This window comes from Ambystoma mexicanum, chromosome 6p, assembly GCF_040938575.1.
Source record: "Ambystoma mexicanum isolate Mex_15411 chromosome 6p, UKY_AmexF1_1, whole genome shotgun sequence".
NCBI lineage: Eukaryota > Metazoa > Chordata > Amphibia > Caudata > Ambystomatidae > Ambystoma > Ambystoma mexicanum.
Genome location: NC_090935.1, coordinates 275687135 through 275710738, shown reverse-complemented (window position 1 = coordinate 275710738; position 23604 = coordinate 275687135). Strand labels below are relative to the sequence as shown.

At 44.2% G+C, this 23604-nt stretch overlaps 1 protein-coding gene across 5 annotated transcripts in view; it reads right to left on the bottom strand.

Annotated features, from left to right (window-relative positions):
- Positions 1-23604, bottom strand: part of POLI (DNA polymerase iota) — a 668492-nt gene that overhangs the window by 356916 nt on the left and 287972 nt on the right. For all 5 annotated transcript variants that reach the window (XM_069626995.1, XM_069626992.1, XM_069626991.1 and 2 more), the window contains 2 exons: positions 13178-13356; positions 2330-2421 (listed from right to left, as the gene is read on the bottom strand). In XM_069626995.1, coding sequence (XP_069483096.1) covers positions 2330-2421; positions 13178-13356 — 271 coding nt within the window. The remainder of the gene's footprint in view (positions 1-2329; positions 2422-13177; positions 13357-23604) is intronic.

Genomic DNA, 23604 nt, shown 5'->3' with positions numbered 1-23604 from the left:
GATCAGGCCTTTGCTGCAATGCAAACAGTTATTCTCATTGAACTAAAATGAAAGATTAAGATATGCTCAACTACGTCATAGGCTAATGGACAACAAACAGCATATAATAAGGGATTTATCAGCATTCGAGATATACATTATAACTAACACAGGAGATGGGCATATGGTGGGGGCACTATATAGGAAACTAGGAGACAACTTGAGTCGAATACAAGGGAGTGATGAGAAGTTGTAGGAATAGGTATGGCAACATAAGTTCTATAAAAACGTTTCAGATGAATGTTGGAGGGGATGCAAAGAAAAAGGAACTTGGGTACATATTTGGTGGGAGTGTTAGAAGTGTTAGAACTTTTCTGGGGAAGTGAACAAAGCGATGTACGAGATATTTGCCCGCCAGATACGAAGAGGCACAGGTGAATCGATGCTCGGTTTGATGTTTTACAGATTTTAAACGAAAAGAAACAAAGGAAAGCCTATAGGATTTTGTCGGTGGCCGCAGTATCACTAACAGCGCAAAAATGGAAGCAAATCAAGGCCCCATCAGAACAAGAGTGGTTAACAAAAATCTGGCGTTATGTCTCCCTAGAGTGGGTTACCTAAGTCGTACAAGGGGACTTTAAAGATTAGGAGTTTGTTTTGAACTTTCTGCACAAAGACTTTCGTGAGAACTGGTGCCTGCAAAGGTTACAGATTTTTGACTTATTTAATTAAAGAGCACACCATCTCGATTATTAAACTGTGTGTATACCGTGGGGGTCAGGTGGGAATGGGTTTTGAGGCTCTTGGGGGGGGTTTGTGGTGGGGAGGGTGAATGCATTTTTTCGTTGTTATTTTTTGAGAATCTGTAAAAAATGAAAATATGAATAGAAATCTGAATTAAAAAAAAGTCCCCTCCTAGGAACCCCTCCTTTCAATACTCTTGATACAGTTACTGAGACGAGAGGGATTACTCTCAATGCCTTCTTTACATTCAGTACATTTGAAACAATTATTGAGACGAGGGAGACTTCTCCAAAGGCTTTCTTTTCTTTCAATACTCTTGATACAACAACTGAGACGAGGGAGATTTCTCCTGAAGCTTTCTTTACATTCGGTAATTTTGAGACTATTACTGAGACGAGGGAGATTATTCCTGATGCCTTTTTTCTTTCCGCACCTTTCCCCAATCCCCTCCTGTGATTTGTTACCTCTTCTCTGTTGGAGCTACATCCCCAGTTCTTTCTGGGGTGTTGGGTAGATGCATTCCCATGGAACGTTCTCTCTGCTTCTCTTTCCGCTCCTCTCTGACGTGCTTTGGCTCTGCAGGATCCCCGGCTTAAAGGTGTCGGTGCAGTTAATGGCCCGCTCGGTCCACTGCCTCAAGTTCCTGCCACTGTGTGTCTGTTCCCAGCTTCCAGTCATGCCTGTTCAAGACTTCTGCAATCTGCTGTCGGTGCCCTCTCTACTGGAGGTTCGCTTCTCTGACGTAGTTTCTTGCTTCCAGGTTTGGTTTGCCCGTGTCCCCTCTCATTTGGTCCTTTATCCATGTTTATGTCATTCAGCTAGTTCCTCCCCAGTGGTGTGTCACAGTCCTTTGTGTCCATTGAGAATTTCTCAACCCTCTTTGGGGCCACCTCTAACCAGTATCTTCTGTAGTTAGGAGTAGTTTGTATAACTCCATCTATTTTCTTCTTCTTTACAGGACTCCTGGAAGAGGACATGAGGGCAGACTGTATGTCTATTTTAGTCTTCCTGACCTATTACGAGGCTGTTCTGAGATTGATCCTGGTTTACCCTCTCTTATTCTATCTCCCCTCATGTATTCCCTGAATTGGCTCACTGTCTAATGCTACCATTGAACTCAATTGTGTAAAACACTATAAAAACCCTCAGGTTTATTTGGTTGTGGGCCACAATTTGGAACAGGGTAGTGTGCCAGTTTCCATTACCACTTCTGCTCAGCTGTTGTGGGAATAAATGCTGATTCTACTTTTGCTGCCTGGGGTGCTTGCAGGATTTATTGCTGGGCCTCCACACTATTTATCAGGCTGCTTAAAATAATTAGAAAAACTATTTCCCAAATTCTATATAGATGCAACTGTGAGCTAAATCACTACAATAAACTACACATGTACATATATAATATATATAATTGGTTATTTATAACACGCTTAATACCCAGAGGTTCCTAAGCGTGGACCCGGGTATCGAACCTCAGTTGCTTTGCGTCATCTTACTTCCAAGACGAGCACGTTGCCCTTGAGCTGTCCTCCGGAGATATAAAAAATAAAGCGAGAGAAGGACTAGCAGAAACACATAAATCAAATGCTAGATTTAGCATTATACGTACCTGTCCAAAAGGTTTCCTAGTAGTTCTTCTATTTTCTTTTTCACTTCAGGCTCCGTGGAGCACTTTTTAAATGAATCTTCATCACTAAGGGACTATAGAAAAAAGCACAGTTAGGCAAATGTAATTATTTAGGGAGTTTTATATAGTCACCTTTCTGCTACTTCCAAGTGTTTTTGTACAGAACAAGTATGCGCTTTAGGAGGTGTAAAGTGGAGAAAGTCAAAAAGAGCATAGTGAAAAACTTCTAAGATCAGACCAAAGCAAGTTTGGATAATGTGAGGAAACCTGAGGGCGTCCTCACTTCTTTTCCCCCAGTATCCTCTTCTCAGGTGGCCAGGGAAAGGCCATCACTTTTGGATCCAGACCCTGGGGGTGGATATGCGAGGGAGGATCAACCTGGGAGGAGGAGACTTGGGGAATGTGGAGAGGACGTCCTTAAGTAAGACATGGTATCCCCAATTTCCCTTTCACAACAAACCCTCCATCCCTCAAGCCCTTATAGGCTTTTGCCAGCACTTACCATGTGATTCCCCTAAAGTATTTTCCAAATTACACCAGTATGGTACTGAGAAGACGAGGACACATAGAGCAACACATCCTCACTTTGTGAAAGCGAACACTTATCAACCCCAGTCAAGCACTTGGACGAGGAGGAGGACGACAAGAGTAAAGCAGGCCTGCCGCTTTAATGGTGAGCGGTCTAGTCCTGGTTGCAATGAAAATGGAGTCAGCTGTGGGAGAACACCCATGAACTGCTGGGTGCAGGCAGACCTCTCCAGTGTGGTGTGTGGCAGGAGAAGCACTCGAGACCAGTGGAAAAGTGCAGAGCGTATGCAGCGGGATGCGAAGGTATAGGACGCTGGTGGCAAGCTGAACGAAGGAGGCTGGCGAGACTGAGGGAAATGGTTGTGTGAATCCTGCGTCGAAAAGGAAGCACTGCTGGGTGTGCGTGAGCCACAGAAGACTGCTAGGAGAAGACGTGAGGGACCGCACGGATAGAAAGAAACCCATGGCGGTGGAGGACCTCACAAGGAGCCGTAAGTGTGACCAGTGAGTGAAATCAGAAGGCAGAAACACCAGGATGGCAGGTGGAGATAGAAATAAAGCTAAGGACATTCATATAAATGGAAAAAACGCATTGTTAAGCAAGTAAAGGCATTTCGAATACCGAAGGAAATGAAAGCAAGTTGGGATCAATCTTGCATAAGAGGAGTGAAAGAAAGATTGTGAATCTTACTGAAAGGAGGTTTTCCGAACTGCATTGAAGCGATGAACTGCATTAACTGGAAACATGTGGTAGCAAAACCAAGAGTGCACAAAGAGATGAATACATGATATCCAGAAATGCTTTATTTCGACAAAGTCATAAAAGGAACACGCAGTATAAATGACTTCATGATGCAACACAATATAACAATAGCCACAGATAATGAATACACCCCTAAAAAAGTTTACAATAACATATCAAAAGGACAATAAATGATTAGCTGGTAACTTCTTCAATCTTATTCTCCATGCCAATATTTGCTGGTGGCATACACGGCAGGCATATCAACGGAATTGAGACAAACAGCCATAGCCTCACTTATCATCCTGCAGCCGCAATCCAGAAACAGTGGTTCTAAAAATTGTTTCAACGGCAGGGTAATGGAGCACAACATTAAAAAATGTATCATGTCCTGATCTCCATTATTACACAACGGACACACAGGAGATGCTATATTGTGCCATATGTATCTTGAGGCCTCTGTAGGCAGGATCCCAAAACGCAACTTGATGAACAAGGGTCTTTCATATTTTGGGTAAACATAATCAAGATAATCCTCATAACCTTTTTTCACTTTAATGCGGATATAACGCGCAAAAGCCTGAGAACCAGCAATTTTAAGAGAAATATTGTGCTTGACCTTATCCAAAACCGCAGTCTTAATTGCAGCTTTATTTCGATTGATTGGAAATAACAATCTAGTACTCTCCAAGTTCCAAATCATTCAAACATTTTTGGGAAATGTACAGCCCACTCTAAAGATATATGCCCCGTCTGTGAGAATACATCCATCAGTGCTTCTCTGTATTAACCAAGGCTCTCATTCGACCACAACCGAGCCCAAAGGAACACTGAACAAAACTGACAGATTGATTCAATACCCTGTATGTCTGTTTCTAATAACAATTGTAAGTTAGGTGTACAGGAGGGAAGTCTCAGAATATTCTTTAGATACCCATTTTCTATAGTCACAAAGGAAGTATCTTTCATCTGCCCCATAAATTGCGGCCTATCTCGCCTGGGCCTTGTCTGTCTCTAGGGAGACACACACCGCTCCATTGCCGTGCTCAGCATTGAACGTTGCGAGGGCACCACTGTATCTAGCCAGTGTGACCCTTGCTTTGTCCAACTGCATCACCCAACCACAGGACGCCATGACCCTAATCCTCAAGTAATCATAAAAGTTTACTTGTTCAATTGCCCCTTCCACCAATTCCAGCTTCAGTACTTGGGTTTGGTGCTGATATTAGTATTAAATATCAGACTTTGTTTTGATTAAAATAAATGCCAGACCAGTTTGCTTACAGAAATCTAGAAAAAACCCAATTGTCTGCAGACGACGGTAGGTATTAAATATAATAAAACCACATTGTCCACAAACAGTTGGACTGGTATCTTATCACCAGCTAACTTGGGGGCATCAGCTTGTGAGGCCAGCAACTCTTCGATAACTCCATTTATTAAAACACAGAACAATTTGGGGCCAATAAGCACCCCTGGCGTTAACCCCCCTTTTCAATGTCTACACTTTTAGAGGTGCTGCCATCGGTAGCCCAACGGACCGTTGCTGAGTTTCCTGCGTACAAAGTTTGAATGGCATGATAATGAGAAATCCAGTATTGGCCAAAGCCAAGAAACTGCAAAGATATGTATGTTATAAGGAAACAAGCATTGGCAAGAGCCAAGGGAACATAAAGTGTAACAAGGGCATGGTGGCCAGCGAAGCCACAATACAGTGTCAGGAGACTGACACATATGACTGAAGAAAGCCTCACTGCTGAGGAGAAGCAGTTGACTGGTGTTAATGGAAAAGCAATTAAGGAAGGGTACCGATGCGTTCCCTGTAATGGGTGGAATGTGTGCTCCGACTAGGGCACAGAGGCTGCGCTACTTTCTCTCACGGGCAGTGACTTCGCCTCTGGACACCCGACCCAGTTCGAGCCTGGCATGTGTCATTGACGGGACTCACCCAGCGTCCATTCGAGCAAATCAGTCTGCAGGTGTGGAGATCGCAACACTTGGTTTGGAGAAGAGTGTGGGGGCTCGCAAGGAAGGCGCCCCCCTTCTACACCGCTGGTGAACAGAGCGTGGCGGGACCAGCCAGCTCCTCTGCACAGAGAAGATGTGGAGTTTGCTTGGCCAAAAAGAGGAGTCAGCCAAGAAGAACAGCATCTGGCCACTGATCATATCTGCTTTATTCTTTTCACGTACGAACTACCCTGCCTCTCGTATGATTTAATCACTTTCTCCGTCACCGACAAAGGCTGCCTTTATGCTCCCAACACATCTACCTCTGCACAGACTATGAACTCGTGCCTTTAAAAGAGACCAAGCTCTACCAAGAACTCTTATGGACTCAAGGGAAATATATTCCACAGTCCACAGTACCATAAAGTCTGCCATTCTCCCCCAACACACGCGGGCTACCGAGGAGCTGAAAAAATAAGCTTCGATTTATATTTTTTTACCTGAAATACAGACTTGTAGTATATTTTTGTTTAATCTGAAAATCTTCAATGCACTTGGGATATAGTTATTCCGAGCGGCGATTCTAAAGTGATTTGAAATGAAACCTTGTGTGGGGCATTCATCTCTCTACTGTCATTATGCCCCATGCATTATGTGGTTTCCCACCTATCTGTAACTGCATGTTTGATGTAGCACTCCGTACCATGAGGTGAGGCTTTCCAAATTGTGCACACAAACCCATGCTGCTATTTACCTACCTGTAACCTATGTACTATGCACTTCCTGTAACTAGCGCCCAGATGCCCCAGGGTTTGGAGCGCTGAAATAAATGTAAAAATGTAAAAGAATTTTTAAATCTGCACCTAAACCGGTTGCCCTTGAATGGAAGCGCCACTGAAAATACCTATAAAGAAGCTTGTGTTGTGCAAAGACCTTTCTGTGATTTTAAAGTCAAGTGTTGCTTTGAAAGCTGGAAGATTTGAACACTTGGCGAAGGAAACCCCTGTGTTGTTTTGTTTGAAAGCTGGAAGATTTTAACTGTTGGGGAAGGAACCCATGTGCTTTATGAACTACTTTGAACTTGGGGAAGGGGAACTGATTACAAGCCAAAGAGCTAGCGGAAGCTCCAACCTTTACTTTGAACACTTCATTTTGATGCTGACATCCCTACCCATTGTATGCAGTTAGTTGTGAGGGCAAGTATAGGTTTAGGACACAGGCAGATGTTTTACTTTGGACTTCCTGATGCAGGCTATCCTTAGTTTTCTTTAGGTAGGGAAATCCCACCTTAGCATAGGGCAGGTTAGGCATTACACCACCCTGCCTTTTTGAGTTAATACAACTTTGTTGAAAGTACTTGAACCTGTTGTCTGTGCCCGACTCATGATGCCTTCAGAATACTGGTAGATTTAGTTTAAGATTTTGGGCGATAGTGCACAGGAATTGGAGCAAAATGATCAGGAGAAGATAGACAATCAAGTTAACAGAAACATGGTAAGGGTAGAGGTATAAAGCAAGTGGAAGGAGAGGCAACCTGATTTATTTTAAACAGTGGTAAGAGGACAACTAGTGAAATGTTTGGTTTCTGCAGCTTTCTAAAAGAAAGATAATTCGACTTATCTGTCAGATTTACAGTTTCAAATATTTGGAATCTGTGAGGACATCCTCACTCCTTTCTGTGAGAAACCTTAAGGTGTCTCACCCGCTGGTCCCCAGGGATCTGTCGTCCAGGTGGCCAGAACACAGCCATCGCTTTTGGTTCCAGTTCCTGGTGGTGAACCAGTGCGGGATGATCACCTGGGGGAGGGGTTTTCAGGGAGTGGGACACCGGATGGCAAGACGCGGTACCCCCTTCCCTATAACACCTTTACACCATCCTACCAGGTAGGATACTTAGGAACTCAACCCCCCTTTCGCAACACAAACACTTTCTCATGTACAGCTCACTATAAGAGAAAACGGACTAACATCCAAGCCGTATACCTGACATGTTCTAATACAATGGTCATGCGGGGTCAGGTAATTACTGACTATCACACACACACACCTGACTTCCATTACACTTCCCCACACGGATAAAAGGCGGAGCACGAGAGCACACTCTGAGCGAGGAAAAGCACATGAGGAAGCAGCAGTTCCAAGAAGGCAGTTTAACACGAGAAGAAAGACGGCGAAACAGAGGATTGTAAGGAGGGAAGTACCCTTGACCATTTGGATGAGGAACTGTTACCTTCACGAAACCTCGAGAATAGAAAGTCTAAGACCAGGAAACCAGGGTATAGAATCTTGCATTGTGTGTCGGAGGTACTGTCATGATGCCTGGCCCCGGGAAGCCAGACCAGGCCCAGCAACCCGGAAGCAGGCATCATGCCATTTCACGCATGCCCAAAAACCCCAGTTAGGGGCTGTCTGGGTGATGTCCTGGCGCCTATGGCGCCAGTCTCCTAAGGATAAAGACAGTCCTGGCGCCATGGGCGCCAGGCTCATTACAGAAAACTTACCTAATGCAGACCATGCTGCATACTCACCTGGTGCAGACCATGCTGCACGAAGCCACAAGCCAAATGGGGCTTAGGAGGGACTATTTTACCTAAGGGACTACTTTTTTCTCGGGTGGGGGCTGTGGAAGAATACTTACCTGGGACTTCTTCCTAGGCTATTTAAACCACGCCCGGACAGCCACACGTGCTTCGCGTTATTCTGCATTCTGCAGCGTAGCGCTCACCGTGCCTCCAGCATCTTCCAGTCTTCAGCCACGCCCGCTTCAGTCCTGGACCACCTGGAAACGAAAAGAAAGAAGGAGAAGAGGTTCAAACTTGAAACCTTACCTGAATTCTTGATCCATCGCGCCGTCGATCTTGAAGAAGGAGTCATCGCACGCGCATCGTCACGCACCTCGCACCGCCGCGCTGCACTCACCATCCAGTGCAGCTTTTCCTCACTCCATCGCAGGCTCAGCATTTCCACACCGCTCTCTGATATCTAAGGGGACAAGAAAAGCCAGGTGAGCACGGGAATGCAAAAGGGCAATACAAACTACCCCCAAAGACTTACCAGATTACCACGGGGGGTACTCGCCTCATCTTGGGTCGGCGCAGTTAACTCTGCATCATCGCCGTACCCCGGCCCATAAGGGGAAACCACTGGACATTACAAGCAACCCCCCCAAAGACTTACCTGATTTACCGCAGGGGGTACTCACCTCATATCGGGTCGGCGCAGTTAACTCTGCATCATCGCCGTACCCCGGCCCCTAAGGGGAAAACCACTATAGACTTACCTGACTCTCACCAACTGCCCTTTGGACTCTTCGTGGTGGTTAAGTCGGCAACCTACAAGGAATCGGAAAGAGTGAAGATCAGACATTTGAACTCTTACAAACTATTGGATCCTAGAGTCAATACTGGAACTCACCAATTCCTCCACGCCAGTGAAGTAACTGGTCGTCTACGCGCCCCTGCGCTCGATGCAGGATGGAGAGCCCACCTTTCTAAACCATCAGGTGAGAACAAGAGGGAACATCGGGAGTGGTCAGTGGGCAGACAACGGGAGTGGAAGGTGGGTTAATGCTCGAATTACGGGAGGTTAATTCTCCTTCTCCTTTGCAGAAAGATATTCGTACGAGCCGACAAACCAAGTAAGTGGTGCTGTCCTTGGCTCCTATAACAAAGTAGCACTAGTGAAATCAACATAGCCAGTCAGTTGGCGTAGACCAATACCAGACCAGTCTGTGTTGAAGCCAAGATTGCAAGCAGTAACATTGTATGGTGAGCACTGAAGCAAACAGTGTATGAAATGCATGCGACAATCAACGCAAGTAAAACTGAACAACAGATGAGTGATTGAACTTTGAAACCAAGATACAATACCTTTGACAGAGTGGTCTGGCACAGCGTGCATGCTCATTCCAAGATCTCTGTAAGGTATACAACAAAGTTGACAAAGATGAAAGAGTGGCAAAGAACTGTGCATCGAAGTGGTCCTGCGATGGGTCAAGCTAAATCCTGTGCACAATTGAAAGTCTTTGATGTTGATACTGCCAAGAAAGATGATGACAAAGTAGATAAAGTTGATCCGTGCCTGAACGAGGGAGATCAATTGAAAGCTTTTGCGTTAAAGCAAGTTTGTGTTAGCGTGAATTAAATTGGTCCGAGCCCGGCAGAGGGAGACTGAACATTGTGTTAAAACGGATCTGAGCGCTGCTGAGGGGATCTGGGGTGAGCCGTGAATCACCCGAGAAATTGGATGCATGACAATCCCATGAACATTATGTTAAAGGGGATCCGAGCCCGGCTGAGGGGGATCCGAGGTGAATGGTGAATCACCAGAAGAAATTGAGTATGTTTGAAAAGAACGTATTGTTTGTTTGTTGCATCAGGCCCTCTGAAAGAAGAGACTTTAAAAGGCAAAGAGACTTGGGCACAGAAGGCCCTAATGCTAATGTTTGAACTGCACCCTCGTGCTAGAGAAGACAGACACTGTGCTAAACTCGAGTGTGCTGCTTTGTCCCGGGCTGAAAACATGGGGAAGGGAGGCCAATGGCCTGAATTTCCTGACATATAATTTCTTGAACATTTCTTTCTTTTACATTACCTTGTTTCCCACACTATTTGTATTTAGAGGTAAGGATTGGCAATAGGTGTATTAGCATAAGCCCTTTTATTTTGACAAGACACCACTATGACTGCGTTATTATTTGATGGTCGTAGCTTGCTCCCATCTTTAGATTTAGCATTAGATAGGTGCTTTTCAAACACTTTTTGAAGTTCTAAACACCCTTGAACATTGGTCACTTGTGTCCGTTTTACTGTTGATACCTTGCCTTCCTTACATTTTCCTAAACCAGCCTCCACCTAGGTGACCAGGGAAAGGCCAGGGAAAGGCCAAAGCTGCCGGATCCTGACCCTGGGGTGGATTTGCAAGGAGGACTTCCTGGGGGTGGTGTCCTGGTTAGTGGAGATGGGGTGCCCGAAGATGAGATGCAGTATTCCCCTTTTCCCTTCCATGATGTCCTTCCATTTCACAAGCCTTCATGGGCTATTGTATGTCCTTTCCCTGTTTTCCGATTGACAACCACAGGCGCAAACACACCACTTTGGTACCTGGAAGATGACAAAACACCATTTTGGTACTGAGACTAAGAAGAGGGATACAGAGTACGAGGATTGTGATAATCAACTAATGAGTGGAGATTGCCTTCATGTGAGAAAGACTGGGCGGTATAAATATCTCTCACAGGTGCAGACTAAGGAGAAGGGGAACGAGCAGGAGAACCCGGGGAAGCAGTTTGAAGCAGAGCTGGAGAGGCAAGAGGACGCAGGGACCACCATGGGTCCTGAGAGGGTCTGTACTGTCCCCCTGGCAGAGTTTGCACATAGGAAGGCTGAGACAGTAAATGTAGCTCAGTTGTCACCATGGGCTGGATTGCTCCCGGAGGACATTCAAGAGCGAGGCGGCTCAAATCAAGCGTGGCAGAAGCGACAGGGATCACCAGCTGGAGATTGCCAGGCTGCAGGGAACTCTAGGGGATTTAGTAATGTTTATAGGTCCTCTTCTCATCCTAGACTCCCCAAATATCTGCTCAGGCTGTATGACGAGAAGAATGATATCATGGATTGGGCTTGTACCTTTTGAGTATGCTTGTGAGGTACAAGAAGTGGGTGATGCTGATAAGATTGCATGGTTGCTCAGCAGACCACCCCATTCTGGCTGCAGTGCCGTTATGAACATCTCCAAAAACTGACAGAAAAGACTTTACAAAACTGAAGCAAGCTCTGATCGTAAAGTTTGGGAAGACTCCTGCCCAATACTTGAAGAGATTTAGAGAACATAAGAAAAGGGAGAATGTTACTTGGGTGTCTTATGCGACAGACTCCCTTGAGTGGCTGGGTTGAAGGTTACATGGTAACCTCCTTTGAGGGCATGTGTCTCCCTCGTGGTGAATAGGTTTGCACTTGATATAACGCACTGCAAAACTCTCCCACTAACCCTGTTGGGCAAAGCAGCTCTTTTTAAAATGCTAACTCTCCCCAAATTCCACACTCCCAATTCCTAGATGAATATTTACAGAAATCAAAAGGGTTCCTATGCGGGCTTTTCTGGGGAGGGAAGGCACCGTGGGTGGGATTGAAGACGCTTCAGCGGTCGGTATGGAAGGGGTGTATAGGCCTGGCCAACCTCCATAGGTACTAATGGGCTGCACAATTGGGGGCAGTATGCATGGAGACCCAGTACTCCCTCACATTGTGATTGAGCGTAGGAGGATGAAGGGGCAGACACCTAGCCAGGTATTGTATGGGAGGGCAAGGAACAGAGGGGCTCTCCTCGGGTTGCCACAGCACACCTGCCAAATATGGGTCGAAGCACATTAGGACATTGGATGGGTGGGGGGTAGACCAACCCTTGACCAGCCCATTTGGCATAATGCACACCTGGCTGAACTGTTAAAAGTAGGACATTTTGAGAGCTGGTAGGCAAAGTGGATAGCCACACTAGCACATGTGGTGCAGGAGGGCCGACTCTGAATTTGAGGCGCTGTAGGGGAAATAGGGTCTGCCAATAAAGGAACGGTTATGGTATGTGCAAATTGCACATGCTACGGGTGCACAGTTTCCCTCGCTGGAAGAAATTCCGAGGTGTACATCTCTGTAGGCTAATTTGTTCTCAGCAGGTATCCCCTCCAAGTTAACTTCCATGTTATACCAGGTGATTACGGCCTTTGGGACTAAGGAAATGTCCCGCCTGAAGGCGAGGTGGGGAGCGGATGTGGAGCGATTACAACCAGAGGAGTGGATGGAGGCCTTAATGTTTCCAAGAGAGGTGGGAATTGCGGCCAGACTGAGGCTATTACAATTCAAGATATTCCACCGTGTATACTACTCCTACACCGCATTGGCCAAATGGGGTATTGTGGGGAGCGATGTAGGTCTTAGATGTGGACAGAAGGGCAGCAACTTTTATCACATACTGTGGGACTGTGCACAGGCCCAGGTCTTGGGGGGGAATGTCTGTGTAAACTTCTACGGTGGGTACTCGGGTGCTACTAGAACCGGAATTGGCTCTGCTGGGAATCTGGGAGGATACCGGGTTCACAAAACACAAAATATCATTTCTGTGGGTGACAATGGGTCTTGTCAAAAGGTTGATGGCAGCATCCTGGGGTTTTGTGGAGCGTCCGAGACTGTGCCAATGGATTGCAGAAGTAGACCGATGTTCGTCCCTAGAGAGGAGTGTGCACAGGGTGAGTGGTTGCCCCAGCCATTTTTGAGAATATGGGGCAATTGGGCAGGGGAGGGCTGGAGGAGTATCATAGTCTGCTTTGTTTTAATCCCAGACGTTTAACTTGGCGTAGGATCACCCGCTGACATCTTCTCTTTTATTATGTCATTGCATTTATATTACCTTGTGGAGACTATTTTATCATGCTTCGATCTACCTAGGTTTGTTTGTTTTCTTTTATGATAAAATTAATAAAGATGTGATCAAAAAAATGTGTGCATCCAGCAAACTGACAAAATCAGCCAAAATATATTTCCACACACAATAAACTGCAGCAAAATTTACATTAAGCCTTTTTATGAATGAAGCACTTAAGAAACGAAGAACCTTTCTACCTGAGGTGGGCCAGTGGGTGTCACTAGGGAATCATCCTCTCCACAACTGAGCATCTGGATTCTCTGTGCAACAGAAGCACCCAATTCTTTTTCAAGCATTGGAAGTGGAAATGTTCGGAGATCGTGCAGGCTTCTAATACCCAGAAGGCCAAGACGTTCCGTGGTCTTATAACCAATACCTAGTTATAGGAAATTTAAAAAGTTACTCAGTAGCACGATAAACATTAGCCCATTACCGACATATGTGCAAAGCTGAATACGTTTGGATCGACATGCAGCAGGCTCTCTGAATTACATGTAATTCATCAATTATAATGTTAAAATACCCACCACTTCAGGGGTAACACAATAATATACCACCAAACAAATAAGACACAATCCCTTCTAACAACATCATAAAAGGACGGCTCAACAGTAAATAATTGGTTCTCTAAGGGGTCGGCAACATTAATATCCCCAGATTGCACCATAAAGCTGGGGTTGGGGCATTCTAAACATCGGGAGAAAGCACAACCCACTGTGTCGGGTAAAACTTTCTGGGCACTGTAAGCAGCACTTCTTATACTCCAGTGCACCACACAAGTCTACCGATGGTGTGGTCCTTGCATTGTCCCTACAAATCATTAACAGCCATAATGCCTAGCTCTGACTTTATATGAAAAACCACTGCTACACATAAATTGGGGTGATGCATTCAGAGCACAAGACAATTTGCAACATTCAAACATCAGGGACAGCAGCTGGTTTAGTTTAATAGTAAAACAGAGTCAGCTTTGTAAACAGCCCATTTCTGTAGTTGCACCAATATGAAAGTAAGGACCAACGATTCAAAGACCGCAGACAACAGAGGGCACACCCTACTGACTGTTTCCATATTAACCAAAAAAAATCTTTAACCACTGCAGCTAACGTGCACTAGGGCTGCAATCTAACATAATGTAGAGTCTACTTGCTGTGGTCATAAGGAGGGGTTGCATGGCATTTATCATAAGCAGATCACGCTCGCCAGTGAATCCAAACAAGATGGAAATGGTAATTGTGGGTTTCAAAACGTGCCATTGATTATTGGCATGCAACGCTCTGCTGGCCTCACATAAGACATTGTTTGAAATCCACAATTTATTTTATTGTGTTTCCGTTTAGAAAAAAACTCTCGAAAAAATTACATATACAAAATGAATTAAACAATCGCAGACATCTAGCAAACTTCCTTAAATTACAGTTTCATCACATATCATAAAAATGAATTCAAATCTCTAAAATATCTCTTCCTACCGTTCATTTCCATTTACATGTGTTCATAAAAGTAGACTACACATTCAAAAATTAAGAGCTGTTCTCCATTCCTAATACAATACCAAAATTGTTCAGTTTCGATAAATATATTAAGTACACATTTCTCAAAAGCCCATCTTCGTACCTATGCAAACATTTAAATGTGCGTTTCCGAGTTTCAATGGATCCATTTCTACTACACAATCTGCAAACTCTCAAATCGGCTTCAATACCACTAATCAGACCTTGAACCTCAAAAGTCTATAGCAGATTCAACCCAAAAAAGTGAGAATATAGTTCTATATTGCTTTTCTGGGAACTTCACCAGGTATTTGTGTAGTACATCTGACCAAGTATTGAGTTTTGCATATTCCTTGACATTTTTGTATGTCTCAGCTCTATTCCTATTTAAGCACCAATCCCATTTCTACAATTTTTTCTTCACTCCATTTGGATTTTCTCTTTATATTCGTTTGGTGAAAGCCATCTCCTCCAATATTTGATCAAAATTCATTAACGCCTTAGATGTTTGTAATTCCAACATCCTAATCAGATCATAATATAGCAAGTGCTCATTTGCCTGCAGTACTTTGGCATAAATTGTCTGTTTTTCAAAGTTTTCAACAAGCATAACCAAGTTTGTTTCGAATCATAACCCACAATTACAACGTCCATCCTATTTGGCGTCAAAGTTAGCCAATTTGCCTGTATCCAAATGGCAACTTCATTCAAGCAATTGGTATAGGATTCCCAAGCAGTTTTAAGGCTGCACTGGAAAGAGACATTGGGTGTCATCAGCATACTTGGTAGTCAGTAGATCATTCCTCTGAATGATATCACATGGCAGCCTAACAGACACTGGTATAAGGGAAGGGGGCCAAACCCTGAGCAACCCCATATATGACAGGAAACACCAGCGAGACAAAGGTACCCATGATAACCTTCTGGGTTCTGCCGTGCCGGAAAAATTAGATTCATCAAGAATGCCCCCGCCCCCACTCGCTGTCATGTCCTACGGATGAACAACACAGGAGCAAGATAAAGGTAGCTGTATAATCATGTAGTTTCATAAATGTACTGTTTAAAGAACATTTATTTCATCATTTTTTTTTTATTAGATAGAAATGTGCATTAGTGCTTTTGAGCCAACCAATTGTTAAGACTGAACACTAATTACACAACCAAACATTTAGAACAATGAATACCACTAATACATTGATATCATTGACAAATACATTTTGGACAAAGAAAAAATCAAAACATAGTACAAAAAAGAGCAAGATCAAAAATTTCTCATGCAAATCCCGAAATATTGCACATACATATTAAATAACTGAACATTAAATTCGATCTAACACTTCCCTGTTAAGACCAAAATTAGAGGCCCAACACCGTTGTAACACACCATGTGGAGAATAGAAAGGGGCATCACATGAACTGAAAGGCAACCGCTGCGCAAGGCTATCAGAAAACCTTCCATGTATTACTAGATTACTGCACTACAAATAAAGAATAATCAGAATACAGAAATCAATAACAAAATCCCCTGTATAAAAACATGCAAGTGATGAAAAGGTTCAAAGCTAAGCACAGTTCAATAAATAAGCCCATCTCAAACTAGCCTTCTTCACAAATTCATATAGGCTATAGATATAATTGATGTAATTGTAATTCGATACAAAAGATAAAACAATAAATCCTGATATACAAATTCCTAAAATAGGGAATTAATTGTTTTCTTCATATATCAGAAAATCTTTGCACAACAATCAAAAATCGGGAGATTCTCAACATCACCTGTACGACATAAACATTGTTTATCCCATACATACTTGTCCCACTGACTTCGCTCATTTAGGCGATGTAAATTCAATCTGGTCATTAATGCCAGTTTTTTGCACTCAGTTGAATTAATATTACTTATTTCGCTTCCATCCGCTGAAATTGCACGGCAGATAGTTTCAACTTTCAAAGAAGATAAAGTATTTGCTTCTTGCATATTGTGATGAATCCTATGGAGTCATCACTAATCCTCAGCCTAAAGTCTCCTCCCATGTGGCAGGGAAAGCAGCTGAAACCTGATCCTGACCCTGGGGGTGGTATTATGAGGGAGGGTCACATGGGAGGAGATGGCTGCCAGGGTGATGTGGTGATACCATTATAAGAGACACAGTATTCTTCTCTTCCTTGTGAAGAGGACCCTATCATTACTAGAGTCCTGATGGCATGTTGTCGTTTTACCAATCCTTCCAGGTGTAAAATCCCAAGACCATCTCTTATCAGACACCCACAGCAGGAAACCACTCACACCTCATATGTACATGAAACACATTTAACATCTCCTATTGCCAATGGTCTTCATTTTTTGAAAAAATACACTTTAAAGAGCCCACAACTCCTATGGCCTTCCTCTCCCATAAAGCATCAAGTACTGAGATGAGGAAGATGAAGGAGTTAATGAGAAATGAAACAAATTTTGATCCAAACAAACAGTCTAGTTGTCATGAGAGAACTCAGCTGTGCAGGACATTTAAACCTGCTGAACATTTGCAGGTGAGGTGAGGAGAAGCTAGCTGCATGGCGAACTAAGCGAGAATGGGTGCAGGCAGCAGAAGCAGACATACTGTGCGGCACAGAGAAGAGGTTTACCAGCCTCTGGGTGGAAGTATACCTACCTAGAGAGATGTGAGGATGTGAGACCGGGAGAGGGGCCACAGACGCTGCAGAGGGACAGTTGAGGGTGTAATGGCAAGGCTGGTGTAAGCGCAGCCTGTTGGAAACCCTTCACTTTATCTGACACACTAACACAGAGCAGATACTAACTGAATGAGGGTCAGCGAAGCCAGGGAAGCTCTCCTCAACACCGGTGATTGTGCCCAAAAGTGCTGAGTGTTGTGAGAAACCTGAAGGTGTCTCACCCGCTAGTCCCTGGGGATCCGTCATCCAGGTACCCAGGGCACGGCCATCGCTTTTGGATTCTGCTCCTGGGGGTGGACCAGTGCGTGAGGATCACTTGGATGAGGGTTCTTCAGAGAGAGGAAGTGGGACACCAGATGGTGAGACGCAGTATCCCCTTACCTGTAGCACCTTTAGATACTTAGGAACTAAACTGCCCCCCGCCCCTCGTTTTCCAACACAAACACTTTCTCACGGACAGCTCACTGTAAGAGAAAACAGACTAACAACCGAGCAGTATACCTGACGTGTACCAATACAATGGTAAGGCAGGGTCAGCAATTATAGATCATTACACACACCTAACTTCGATCACACTTCCCCACACTGATAAAAGGTGGGAGCACGAAAGCACACTCTGAGCCAAGCAAAGCACACAAGGAAGCAACAGTTTCAAGATGGCTGTTTAATACAATGAGAAAAACCACAAGACCAATGAGGACCACAAGGAGAGAAGTGCCCTTGACCTTCTCACCGAAAGACCTTAACTGCCACTAGCCTTTGAGAATAAGAAACGTAGGACTGGGATCAAAGCTGAAGAATCCTGCATTGTGTGTCGGAGGTACCCGGGGCTCTCCCGTGTCGATAGTCAAGGTGGGAGAATCGTTTGACGCTGTGGTCCTGTCCTTGGCTCCTACAACAAAGCAGCAACAGCGAAGTCAGCACAGCCTACCAGTTGGAGGAGACTGATACCAGACCGGTCTGTGTGGAAACAAAGGTTGCAAGCAGAAACATTGTATAAAGAAAATTGTAGAGAACAATGCATGAAGCGTATGTGGCAAGCGACACAAATGTAATTAAAACAGCAGATGAGTGAATGAACTTTGAAGCTAAGATACGATACCGAAGACAGAGTGGTCCGGCGCCATTTGGGTGCTAATTCGAAAGTCTCCGTTAGGTATACAACTGAAAGGTGACGAATGTTAAACAAAAAAGAATTGTGAAATCGAAGTGGTCCTGCAACGGATCAAGCCAAACCCTGTGCACATTTGAAAGTCTTTGGTACTTGGATGTAAATTTGAAATTGGTCCGAGTCGGCCGAGGGAGACCAATTTTGTTAAAAAGGGATCTGCGGATTCCAAGATGGCCGCCGTGCACATAGGTTGTGTGCAGATGGAGCTCTGTCCCGTAATGGCAAGCACAGGCTTATTTATAAGTTGCAAATAGCAGTTTTCCTAGTTGGAAGAACAAGTAAATACTTTGACAAGGTTTGGGTCCGTCTTGCTGGCTGTTGTCGGGTGTTCGGAAAAACATTAGAGGACAAGGCATCATATGATCCGACCACGCCCGACATCTAATGAGGCGTATGTACTTCATGTCAGCACGGGTCGCGTCTGGGATAAGAAATCGCCCGTAAAATACCATGGGGCATGCTGGCATCGTGATCCACCGCTGACTGTTCTTCGTGGAAATTTGAGGACGTAAGGGGAAGTGTGGGCGCAATTGGTGCAACACTACGGTGGCAAAGGAGATGCAACCAGAGAGAAATGCCCGGAGAATGAAAGGTGGACACATTGGTGGTGTTAAGAAACAGATGATTTTCTTTTAACCGAAAATATAATCCAGCAGGATATTGTCCTGTACAACTCCACGCTCAAGTTATTCCTTGCTGACCCCATGCCACCAATGAGGTAAAGCACAGTTTTAATCAGGGGGAACATGTCTCCTCAACGTTTAGACTGGCATAACTACTTTTTATAAAGCTTCCTCTGTACTTCCATTAGTGTGAAGTTGCCGACATAATGGGTGTTTTCAAACAACAGGCCCTGTGCACTGGAGTGGAAACAAGGCATACTAAGTCTGTAAATACAGGTGGCACTGGGGCTACACAGGTTGGAGACTGAGGAGAAAACAATCAGCGCGATACAATACGCAATATCGAATCGTTATAGGATTTACCTATTTTTCACATCACGCCAGAAAATTCAGTGAACAGTCCCCTAAGTAGGATAAATGGATTCATATTCAACAGGCACTGGTACTTAAGGAAGCTTGCGGGAGTATTACCGGCGTAATCACTATATGCAGTGATCCCAGGCAAGCGAGTGGCTGACCTCACAGCTGCAGAATCAACAATTTCTGGCATTCTGATCCTGGGCAAATGAGATTACCATAGGTGTTTGTGTTAACGCGCTACTGTGTGACATATCATGGTAGAATAACGCTGTTGGTAGCACGTAACTGGTGATTCATGTAGGACTGTTTACATTGCATCTACAGAAACCAGGCAGTACAGTTATCAAAGAAGTATATACTATATGCCCTAATTGCCACTTCACCTTACTTTTATGAACATTAAAGATGCTAGGTGGGGTTTGCCACAGACCCAAATAATCTATCAATAGGTGTCGATTATCATAAAGTCTGATGTAACCATTTTGTGCGACCCGCAGCTTAACCCATGATCGCAAGTCAGTGGTATCCTAACAAAACCTGCTACAACCGTTCGAGAAGCATTAGACATATTTCCCAAAAACAGTTGTCACTTCCCGGCCATATTGGTTTCCACTAATAGGTGTTTAGAATGGGGGGACCCTAACCGGCAGCAAATACCCTATGCCGGGAACAAAATAGAAAGCAGCTTTGGCTTGTTGCTCTACTACACAGGCAAATAAGGATAGCCCTTTACAGGTTATTTGGGCTAGAACATCTCGGGTTCAACAGCCAGGTACTCCTACTCAATCCACTGTCGCCTTAGCAGAGATGGCAACTCCCAAAGAGGATGCTGCGAAGAGTTTTCAGGACTTTCAAAGTACGATAACCGGCAATCAGAGGAACTACTAGAACACTTGGCCAGAGCGCCTGAGAATCTTGAGATTCAATGCAAGAACTTAGAGAACAGGTCTCGTAGGGCAAATATCAAGGTCAGGAAACTCCCCAAATCAGTCGTGGATCCCGACTTGAAAGAAGCAATAAACACTATCTTTAAAGAGCTACTGGGGACTAATGAGGAGGAGAAGATCCCACTCGATCGAGTTCATAGAATGGGCCTAAAGAGATATGACCGTGAAATACGCCCAAGAAATGTATTGGCAGCATGTAGGGTATACCCACAAAAGGAACAAATCTTACGGGCGGCCAGGCAAGCAGATCCTATCACATATAGCGGAGCAACAATACAACTGTACCAAGATCTTTCTCCGATCACCCTTAAAAACGCATGGAAATTAAAATAGTAGTAAAAAAGTTGCAATCGAAGAAGATTAAGTATAGGTGGACATTCCCATTTGGTGTTACATTCACACTTGACAGGGGGCAACATAGGATCACCTCTCTCGCAGAAGGCATGGATCTGTTAATAATTGACGATGATGCAAGTGGTATTGCACAGAACCACCAGTTACAAGTGGATCATCAGAGACATCAAACGGAAGACTGAACCGGGACACGGAAGGCTTGTGGTTCAAGAGTTCTGACTGGACTCGTTGGAACCCTCGTCTTAAAGGCCCACAGTATATGTCCAAAATAGTGATACAATAAAGAGGGGAACTTTATGAGTGCAGTGCCATACATTCTGTGAAATGGAAAATTTAGGGACGAGACACTCTACTTGGAATCTGTGTAGTGGAGGTGAGGAGGGTTTTCGGATACTCTATGGGGAAACCCTGGAAGAAGTGGTGATCCACGTTGGAGAAGTAGTGGTTGCAGTTACTCTAGGTACAATGGGTCACACTAGGGGGCAGGAGGGATGAAGCAGGGGATTAGGGGGATGGGTGTTACAAATGTTGTGGGTTGGGAGGGACTAAGTATGGGGAGTATGGTGGGGGACAACCGCAGTTGCTTATGGCAATATATCAATGGAGCAAGATCAAGGGATAGGGCACTTGTTGTAAACAGACTATTAAAATTGTAATGGATTTAAGTGTATATCTTTTAATGTTCAGGGGCTAAATACCCCTGTCAAATGCAAAACATTTTGAGGGGTTTCTAAAGCGGCATCAACCCGAGTTTTTGGTTTTGCAAGAAACCCATATACGACAACAAGATAAGGTCTGACTTCATATACAACACTCCCATTATTATTGAAGCTAATGCGCCGAAGAAAGTGGCAGGGGTTCGAATTGTATTCAGGCAGGGGACACAAATTAAAATAGTTAACACTAAGCAGACAGGGAAGGTTGATTCCTTTTTATTGTCGCCGAAATAGATTCGACTAAGATAACCTTGCTATCAATCTACGCCCCAAACACTGGTCATGATAGCTTTTTGAAGAAGACGTTAATGAAGCTGGAAACTTTTATGGTAGAGGAACAGTTAATATTCAGGGATTTTAATTTGGCCAGGGACCCACAAAGGGACAGAACCTTGAGAACCCAATATACACAGCTCCCTCACTCACAAGGGCTACGTGACACAATAGAGCAGCTAGCGATGTCAGATGTATGGGTAACATTGAAGGGGATGGAGAAAGGCTACACACATTATTCCCATGTTCATAACTCATTCTCACATATTGATTATGTATGGTCTTCAGCCTCGTTGTTAGGCCATATTACGAACATAGAGATACATCCGATCACATTATCAGATCACTCTCCTCTGGAACTGGAGCTCTTCCTTCCTAGGACGACACCAGGGTTATGGTCATGGGTGTGCCCTTCTGAACTCTTTCGGGATTCTGTTCTGAGGGTGAAATTAGGGGGCACATTGAAGAATCCTTTGAGCTAAATGATACTGCCTAACCTAAATATTGCCTGTGGTTTTTGCCTCCAACTCCCTCTGGGTATCTCAGGTGCCAAGTGTGTTTTTGCCCAGGTAGCATTTCATGTCACGGTTACGTGTTTATTGAGTAGACCGAACTGTCAAAAAGTGATCGCAACCGTATCCGTGGTATCGTGTTTTGTTCATAACACTGGTTCATTCAAACACAGGGTACTTACCTTGAGACATACTGTACAAAGTGAATTGGTTAGTTGTAGTATATTTAACGTGTGGTTTTGTTTAAAGTTTAATAGAAGTGTTGTGTTTATAACTGATGGTTTAAAAATAAATGTACCTATATTTTTTACCTGAAACCTTGAGTCAGTGTTTGCTTGAGCCACAGTAATTGTGGTCCCTTTGTGTAATCTCTGCTACTGCTCATATACTCTTGAGATAAGCCTGGCTGCTCTGCTACTGCTACCACTATAACTTAGTAGTACAGGCTTGTACCAAAGGTAAAACTTGTATTGCCACCTGTGATCTTAATTGTGTGTAGTGGTCCCTAAGGGCACTGCACAGGATTCTGCCTAACACCCAGTACAGCAATTGGTAGATGGGGCTGTACATTTGGAAGCAAAGTTAGGTCAATCAGTGTGGTACACAAGATCTTTGAGTAGTTGGGTTGGAGAATTGCTACTGCATCCGTATTATTCTTATGAAAGAGGGCCAGTGACTCTTTTGCCACTTCAGCAAATAGTTTATCAATGGTGTCATTTCGTTTCGGATCATTTGCTGAGGAGAGGACAGCCAGTAATTTTTGAGTTACCTCGTCTTGTTTGTTGTTATGCGAGGTGTGCAATTCTTCTAAGTGAAATAGTTTTGAGTTCATGAGGGCTACTAAGGTTGTTAAATCTTTTGTGTTTTCATTAATAGACTTGTTAAGTTTAGTGAAAGGCACCAAAGAAATAGCCATTGAAGAAATTAATGTTGCTTGCAGTTCATTCATAGGCACATGTTCACATGAGGCCACTCGGTCCCCTGTGACTTTCTGTGCCATTTCATTAGGACGTGTGGAACGGCCATTAGCAAGATCAGCCTTCCTTACTTTAGGAAAGGGACGATCGACGAAAGAGGAGTCCGAAGTTGAGGTCTCATCCGCAATAGAATCTGCACTAGGTTGCTGATGAGTGATGGCAGTGCTGATGATTGTAACTGGAGTTGTTTAAAGTATTTTCTGAGACTGTGAATGTTAGCACGCGTCAAACTTAGATGTAGTTCTTAACTTAGCATTCGCCACATCTAGATAGGATTGTGAATGTTGGCATGTGCCACACTTGGATGGAATTCTTAAGTTGGCCCGCGTCACACCTGGATAGGATTCTGAATGTTAGCATGCGCCAAACTTAGATGTAATTCTTAACTTTAGTCTGCGCCACATATAGATAGGATTGGGAATGTTAGCATGTTCCAAACTGAGATGGTATTCTTAATTTAACCTGCGTCGCATCTAGATAGAAATGTGAATGTTAGCATAGCATGCGCCACACTTAGATGGG